The sequence below is a fragment of the Lottia gigantea genome, assembly GCF_000327385.1.
Source record: "Lottia gigantea unplaced genomic scaffold LOTGIsca_45, whole genome shotgun sequence".
NCBI classification, from domain to species: domain Eukaryota; kingdom Metazoa; phylum Mollusca; class Gastropoda; family Lottiidae; genus Lottia; species Lottia gigantea.
Window position 1 is genome coordinate 2,113,917 of NW_008709577.1, and position 9,304 is coordinate 2,123,220.

General features: G+C 30.9%; 1 protein-coding gene across 1 annotated transcript in view; it reads right to left on the reverse strand.

Moving 5' to 3' along the window:
- Window positions 1–1,641: 1,641 nt before the first annotated feature.
- The window catches only part of LOTGIDRAFT_164518 (hypothetical protein), a gene marked incomplete at both ends in the record, with an annotated part of 8,860 nt that continues 1,197 nt past the window's right edge, over window positions 1,642–9,304 (reverse strand). The window contains 7 exons of the mRNA XM_009061024.1: window positions 1,642–1,971; window positions 2,208–2,346; window positions 2,615–2,689; window positions 2,839–2,967; window positions 5,808–5,908; window positions 6,009–6,073; window positions 6,624–6,705. Coding sequence (XP_009059272.1) covers window positions 1,642–1,971; window positions 2,208–2,346; window positions 2,615–2,689; window positions 2,839–2,967; window positions 5,808–5,908; window positions 6,009–6,073; window positions 6,624–6,705 — 921 coding nt within the window. The remainder of the gene's footprint in view (window positions 1,972–2,207; window positions 2,347–2,614; window positions 2,690–2,838; window positions 2,968–5,807; window positions 5,909–6,008; window positions 6,074–6,623; window positions 6,706–9,304) is intronic.

The following is a 9,304-nucleotide window of genomic DNA, read 5'->3' on the forward strand; positions in this document are numbered from 1 at the left end:
CAAAACATATTTGGTATAAAGTAACCCATCCGGGATAATTATTTTATAAAACTTAAAGGTAAGCTTATTATTTGGAGATAAGTGAATGGGTTTCAATCCAGTGCCAATGCTTTCAGAAGGGTCTCCATTGTCCATTTCTACAGTAAAGTTACTTCAGGTCTGTTAATGTAATAAATAAATAATGTCTGTGGTTCCTGCAATTCCACAAAAAAGTGTTTGATGATATGACTAATCGCTAAATATGCTTTATCACATGAGGCCCTTTGCGATAGGTGACATCATCAAACACTTAGTTTTGATGGAATTGCAGAAACCACAGATGTCTTATGGAAATTGCAAAGGTGCAAATTGATGCTATCAGTGTTCCTGATACACATGAAAATTTAAAAATCTCTTTACAATCCCCCTAAATTTGCATTCATGTCTCATATTTTGATTATAATAGTATTATACATTTGTTATAACTTATTAACAAACTAGTTATAAAAAGTTTTAAACTGATTATTTCTCCTATCATTTATAGAAATTATATTTTTATTGCTACAAATAATTCTGAAAGTGGTATTATACCTAAAAATATATTTCTTTCAACTTATTTCAAATATATTTATTAGATAAAAGACTGATAATCATTAACATTGTATTGTTTCTAAATTCTACTAAATAAAAAAAGCAAAAAAAACTCATATAGTAAGATGAAAGTTTCATTAGTCTTGCAATGCTACTGATTAAATATTATCGGATCATGATCAAAATCAAAAGTCATTATCTATAAATTGGTATGATTAAGTGTCTAATGATAACAAGCTAAACAAGCTAATAAAACAACCAACAAGTTTGAGAACAATGTACCATACACATCACTGATTAATATTGTAAGTTATATTTAAAACTATCTATAATACTAGCAATCATTTTTATGGGGATTCTTTAATACTATAAATTAAGGTTCTAATGTTTAGAGCAGTTTCCAAATACAGAAGAATTCATATTATCCTCAGTATTTTACATGGTTTAGTCAAGACTGTCCTTCTATTTCAGTGTATTTTGAAAAATTGATTATTAGCTTAAAAAGTAATATGTACATGTAGTTTGATCAGTAACAAATAAATTTTACATAGTCTTTGAAATGAGCCAAATATTAAATACTTCATGCTCAAAATGATTGTAAATAGTTTCAAGCAAAAAAAAAATAAAACCATAAATCAGGCCAGCCTTCAGCATTATCTGCTCGTTAAAATATATAATATCCCAAGGAGCACTAACATACCATCATGTGCCACTCACAAATAATAACAGAACCGGAATATAATTTGAATTTTGGAATTTTCTTCAATTCACAGTACCAAATGCCAAAATTCCATTCTTAAAAAAATCCTTAAAGAGGGAGTATGCACCAATTTACTTGATACTTTTTGAAATATAAGAACAAGTATCAATATTATAGTCTTCACATTGATTTTAAAGTGAGAATTTTAACCAAATGAAGAATATAAAGTTAAATAAGAATTACTTCCCTCTATAAACTGTAACCAAGCTTAACTTCTAATATCAATAAATTTCATATATTACTAGCCATTGGGAGACAGGATTTAGACATTATTGCCATTAGCTGGCATAGACTTCTCCCTTAAAAAAAACTTATAAAACTTTAACAAAATGTACTTCATGACAAGCACTAAGTTCTTTGTCTGTGAATTTTGATCTGTATAAACATGCTGTATTTTTATGAGTCCAAAATATTCGAAAGCCCAATTCATATAAATCATGGAATATTTTTAAAGCTAAGATATATCGATGTTTACTTGGTTCATTATTATATTGATCAGGATTATATGATGAACAACCTTCACAAGCATGAAGTTCTACTAACAGCTGTTTTATATCAGATAATGAATTAGTTTGAATTAACTGAGGTAAAACTTTCCATTCCCATTCTTCTATATCCATTTTTAACACTTGTAGTTCTTCCTGGCAATAGAAATTCATCAATTATTTCAAGAAGATTATAAAGTGTGAAATTGATAAGTGGCTATTTTTTACTATTGAAAAATGTTTCAAATAGAAAAGCCATCATCAGGATTGATGGTTAGAAATTGGGGTTTAGTGGTTGAAAAATTGTGTCTCGACTTAAAACAGATCAACAATGTAGCCAAAATAACTAAAGAAGACTGACATTTTAAAATTTCAATATGTTTTCAACTTACTTTTTTATGGCCCTGATCATTTAAAATATAACTCAAAGGTGACAGTCTCCATCCACTTTCTGAGACCACCATAGTTTCTCCTATACCAATTGGCTGAAAATGAACTAAATCACTTCTACGATGAGCTTTTGATTTGGTACTGAAAGAGAAAAATCATAATGGAATATAGCTATGTTACTCTTTTTTGCCTGATGACTTCAGAGAAGTGGTAATAGTAATGGGTTTTTATTTAATTAAGTGAGTAAATAAGTCATATTTCCTCATTATTTATGTCTATCCAGCTGAAAAAAACAGGAAGACAAAAGAGCCAAGGACATGCTGTTGAGAGGTGATGGACCCTAAAAATTTCATTAACCTTGTAAAAATAAGCCGTTCTTTGAAATACTTTTTTGAAAAGAAAAACCTACCTGGGATCAAAGGAAAATACTGGAATTTTATATTTTTTAGAAATAGCATCATCAAAACTAAAATCATTATTAATTCTGAAAAAACAAATAAACAAAACCAATTCATAAACCATAACTGATATTCATTGATCAATATCTATTACATTGTTTATATTAACTGATATAACTGATAACTGATTTTCAAATCAGTCAACAACACTTATTTAGAAAAAGAAAAAGCTTACCCAAAAGAATAAACGAAACCATCTTTAGTTGGTCTGTAAGGTTCATCTGCACAAACATCCCATCCACCATCAGTTATTTTACCCATTCTCAGTCTATCTTTACACTCATATTGTACATGTTCTAAATATCTACAATAACAAAATGATAACACATAGATCTGAAAATAATCAACTAGGTCAGCTTTTAGTCTATGTTAAAAGAGCGAATTATTTTGAAAGACATTACTTTTAATGCTCAAAATATCATTATTAGACTAGCCTGTCAGATGTGGTGTTCTGGTGTGTTTGAATTAAAAATAATTGCTGAATATGATGAAATGGCTGTAGTGTACAGAAAAATTGAAGAAGGATATATAGTTTAAGTGTAAAACAACATGTGATATACTAAAACAAAAAGACAAATTCAATGTTTGCAGACAATATCAAAATTTGACAAATGACTGGCACATTGCATGTGGGATTATACACTCATATATATTAAACCATCCAAATATTACTGTATAATTTCTCAACATAAACATCTCTTTTCTTTTTGAATTTTTGATTTTTGAAAAGATACTTTTGAATTTGAAAAAATATTTTTGAATTAACAAAGTCAAAAGTTTTGTTTATAAAGTCAAAAAGAAAATTTCAAATTTGGAATTCAAAAACATGTTGTTTTGAGATTTCGTACTTTTCACACCTGAAGATTTATTGATTTATTTATATATTATTGAATTCAGCAGCTGTTCAGTAAAAAATCAAAATCTGAAGTAAAAGGTCAATATTGTAAGCATTTTAACCTTATTTAAATCATAACAAGATTTAGTGATATGAAAAATTCAATTCTTTCCATGTATTTGAATAAATACAGATGAGTAATTATTTCAAGCTATTTTCTCCAAAACATAGTTTATCCTCATTTTGAATTGTAGGAACTAATTTGCTCTTGTAACAAGAAGGTATTGTAATGACTTTTCATACTGAAATACTAGAGTCTCAGTCCTTAAATTTCAATGTTCATTTTACAAGAAGACAGCTTGCCAGGCAAGGTAATATATGCCCACTGGCAGATTTGATTTTGAATAAAAATATTTAGCAGTACAGTAACTATCACCAGTATGAAATATTCAATTTCCTTTGTACATCACAAAAGTATTATTATACATGACATTTTAATTCTATTCAGTTTTTTAACTGATGTAAATGGCAACACTATTGAATTGTAATAGATGAGACAATTATTATCATATATCAAAATCACAGTTTTATCATCAACTGTTTGTTTTATCTGAATATCAGCTGCAGGTGGCAGCACTAATAGGGGTACAGAGTTGCATTCCCCCCCTAGCAAAATGGTTTGCACGCTCAATTGTACCCCCATTTTTTTTCAACAATTTTGAAATAGAAATTTTATACGTTTTTGCCTCAAAATATGTTTCAGAATGGTCCCAATTCTTTCAATTTTTTGAAAATTGGGAGAACTCTCTCAGACACTCTATGACAGGCTTGCGAATATGACCCATCCACAGAGATGACACATTTTGACTTCAACCTTTGAAGTTGTCCACCATTCAATCAGCTGACACTACAACAAATCAGCTTTGATTCAACCCACAGAAAACTGAACTGAACTCCAAATGGGGTATATTGACTAAATTAGATGTATGTTTTTACCGTTACTAACATTTAACTAGACATGTTTTACCTTGTCTATTAAGTCTTAAGATTATTTACTTGTAAACACTTTGGTTTTGTGATATGATGTTATTTTTCCCACAACAAAGAAAATAAATATGTATAGACTTGAGAGTGTGTGATAATATCAAGTTTTGCTCAGTTAAACAGCTAAACTTATACCTTGAGTGTATCACAGAAGTTCGTGAATACTAGCAAATGCAGCAAATCTAGGCCCTCGACAGAAAAACTGTAAAAAAATAATGACTCATGACAGAGCTCTGATTGGCTATATTCGCTGGCATACAATCCCATCAAATTGCTGACCATGAAACAAGCAGTCACGGTATAAGATGAAAATGTAATACTTGACCATTGTCATTTTCTGTCCTCAATATTACTTTAAGTCCAGCACACACACGAGCCATCAGCTCAGACAGAATTCATTCGTGCACTTCTCCTTAAGACGATAGCTTCCATGTGCGGGTAAATTTATGTAAGATTTTGGTCATTTGTGCGCCCATGAAATTGAATTTGATGAACAGTATTTCTTAGTCTTCAGAAGACGAAGAAATTTTACTATTAACGCTGTTACCTGTAGCCATATAACTTAGCACAACAGTCAGCCTTTTACTCAGGCTTTTTAAAAGACGCATTCTATTCTCTTGATTTGAATTGATAGGGTTGAACATTGTCCAAACATCTTTAAAAGACTGTCTGTCTAGGCGATGATATTGACGAAATTTCTCTGGATCTTCAGCATGTAACTCTTGTATTATGTTGGAAGAAAGCTTCCCTTGAATGCCTTCTCTGGATTTTAGAGTATGATTACGGCATAGTAACAGCGTTAGTAGCAAAATTTCTTCGTCTTCTGAAGACTAAGAATTAGGCTACTATCAATCAAATCCATGGGCGCAGCCATTCTGTTACCTGTAGCCATATAACTTAGCACAACAGTCAGCCTTTCACTCAGGCTTTTTAAAAGACGCATTCTATTCTCTTGATTGGAATTGATATGGTTGAACATTGCCCAAACATCCTTAAAAGAAATTCTTTCTAGGCGAAATTTGTCACTACACATGCATACATAAATTCACCTTTAAGCATAATAATATAGCTTTAGTTACCGCACAAACAAGCATTTGTTCATTATTATCTAACACATTTGATTTTCAACTTTTCGCCACGAAAGACCAAAATCTTACATAAATTTACACGCACACAGAAGCTATTGCCTTAAGGAGAAGTGCATGAATGAATTCTGCCTAAGCTGATGGCTGGTGTGTGTGCCGGACTTTACATTGATAACTTACTCATGATAAATACTAGATAAATCAGCCCAGCTTATACTGGATAATAATGATACTGGTGGTATCCTCCATATCCCTTTCTTTTTATATTTAGAAACATCAATCTAAATAGAAAATAATAAGAGATTGGTAAAATATGTGATATTCATGAAAGTAGATATCTGTTTAAAAAAAACTTTCAATAATTTGAATAAGAATACATACCGTTGTTGCATCCTTTTCCAACTTTTTCTCTTTATTTGGTTTATAAGGTATCTTTATACTTAGATCTAAAATATTTTAATGTAAACATGATGAGATGGACAAGAAATTTTAAATAATAAAGCAAACAAAATGTTTAATATAAAAGTGGATGCCTATTTGTTTTCAGATCCTTCTAAATCAAGTTTGTTACAATTATTTTTTAAAAACTGAATTAAAAAAAAAAATAGTAGTTAATGTCCAAATATTTAATTTTTTTTTATCTATGTTTTATGCAAAATCAGTTTAAACACTTACATTATTTGAAATAACAGGGATTATATCAGCGCTAAAATTTACAAATCTACGCTTTGGGTTTATGCATATAAACACATACCTAATTCTACCCAAACTGTAAGGAAAACATGAACCTGACAGACAGACATGGGCACAAGCATTTTAGAACTGATGTGGGCATATACCGGTAAAAATGACTTGTATCTATCTGAATACTGGAATGAACTCCTGATTCCCTGACCAATATTAGTGAGAAAGTGCCTCATTCACTGCGATACCACACCTTCCTGAAACCCTGGATCTTAACAATGAGAGGTCAGACGATACTAGTTCTATATCTACCTGGTATTTTAATTGGAGCAAATCTAAATCTATCATTTCCATCAATTCTATCTCTAGCCGCTCTACCCATTAAAACATTTCGCTGCAAAATAAATCATTAATAAAACATTCTATCAATAAATGCAATCTGTCATTTTCTTTTGACACAGCCAGCTTTATGTAAACCAGTAAGCCCTGTGTTAAACAAGTGCAATAAATCAAAACCATTCTTTATATCTAAATTTAAGTGCATTTAATTCCATATGATAAAAAAGCATAAAAAATATATAAGCTTATCTAACATATATCTTATGTAATGAGAAACACATTGTACAATTTTGTTTATTCACATCCAATTATAGCTACACAGAATTGAATTCAATATTCACCTTCACCAGGGGTGGGCAACCTACGGCCCGCTGTTACTACGTTAGTTCAGTTAACCTTTACCTTCACTTGTTATTGTTGGCCCAGAAAAAGTGGTGGAATTCCCCTCATTTTGCAAAACCCATTTTGGTCGTGAATTTACTTGAGGTTAATTGTGGTCGATGACTGGGAAACTCTGATAAGTTCAATTGCAGCTGTTATCTATGTTACTGACGTACAAACAACTGAAAGCTACAATTTGACTAAGCACATCTTCTTGATTTTGGAATGGCAACATCTCAATCTAAGCGTCGCGAGTTGGAGAGTGAAAATCAGACATTTAACGAGTCTTAAACTACAATAAAGTTCATATTACTTTTAATACGTATCAACGATACTTTATGATCTAGATTATGCTTTTGTGAATGAATATTTATTTTGCTTGGAAGTCCTCAGAAATGAAATTAACAGCAAGTTGTTTATTAAACCTTATTAAATAAAGCTTATTATTATCATCATTATTATCAGGTGCACCCCGGGTAGTTTTCATGTCTCATATCTAGCCCTTTCAATCAAGAAGGTTGCCCACCCCTGACATAAACAATACAGCTTTATGCTATATTGATGTCCTGAGCCACTTTACTTATTATACTCAAATAATAATAATGTTCAAAGTTTGTTATCTCTTGGTTTTTGTTTCAAGGTGCCCCAAGGAGCATCATAATCTCTTTTCAAAGAAAAATGTGTAGATTTGGTTCAAAACAGATGATGGAAAAAAAAAGAATTATTTGAAAAATGACAGAACTGGGCAGTGATAGTTAACATATTGGTTATGATACTAGATAGATTTATGTTCGACTTTCTACATCTGAAGAAGTGCAGTATGCTATGAGGCAGTAGCTATTTCAAAGGATGTCTGACCTAAGCTGAGGTTAAACCTCTAGCTACCAAACAAGATTCTAACTTACTGAGTTTCTGTTGACGACCCCCCACCCCTCCCCCTTCTTCTTAAATAAATGAAATTTAATATCAAATACTGGTATAAATATTTATCTTAGACATATAAGCTTACTCACAGCTCTGTCATTCTGATTGACAACCTTACAATACAAAATATGTAGTACAAATACCCTAATTGATTGATTGAGGAAAGTAGGTCCTGAGGGCACATTTTTATTTATTTTATTTATTTATTTAACCAATACCTTCAGTTTATGTAAATTTAACTTTACACTTTGGATATGTTTACATTTAAAAACTTTGGCATTTGTCAAGTATCATTAAATTTTCCAAATTCTGTCTTTTTTTTAAGCTTCTTGAAGGCCCTTTGTATTATATCTGCTGTAGGAAACGTTGATAGTGATAAATTGTCTTAATTTATTAGTTTTTTATTTCCAACATTTCCATTTTCCAGTCAAAGAATGATGACTTTAAGCCTAAATGTAATGATCAAGTGATCAATATACAGTCGAGTAACCTAATTTCGTGGAAACCTATTATTCGTGGATTTCCGGAAAGGATTAATAATTTACATGAGCGACCTCCGCATTAGTTTGTTTTAATAAACATGGGTTTTCTCTACAATATCAGCTAGTAGAATGAATCCAGTAGTTTCAAGCAAGGTAAAATGTATTAATGTACAGTGGTGTAACCTATTTTCGTGGATATAAGGATTCAACACCGAATTTCGTCAAAGTTAAAAAAACGAAAAAAAAATTTTATGCCTTAGATGTTTCCTCAGATATTCTACAAAATAATTAAAATTGGTTTATTTCGATTTTCTTTATGAATCCTTCACTTTGACCAATATTTCATGAGCAACCAACTCGGCAACGGCGGCAGAATGCGTCACCTATTTTCGTGTACAATGTTTGATCTATAAATAAGTCGAGAAAAACACGTTGTATAGATACCGGGTGGTATAATTAACTTCTCTTAGTATTTATCTTTAATATCAATTCATTATAACTAGTGACAATTCCTTCAAAGAACCATGATTTTAAAAAAAAATAATGACTGACAAAATAAGATACGTAGCGTGATTTATTGCTAAAAGTCACTGAAACAACATAAGAATATGGTCCACTTTGTGTTCCATAGAAATTTTCTGCTGACACGAAATCCAGTAGTTGATCACGTGACTTCAATTGTTGGATTATATTCTAGCAGACGACACTTGGAATTCCGATTACCGCTTGGGATTATAAGGAAATTCGGCCGATAAAAAATGGTGATGTTTGGTAATAAGTGAAATCCGCCATTTTGTATTTGTTGAAGTATACATTATTACACTTTACCTTGCTTGAAACTACTGGATTCATTCTACTAGCTGATAT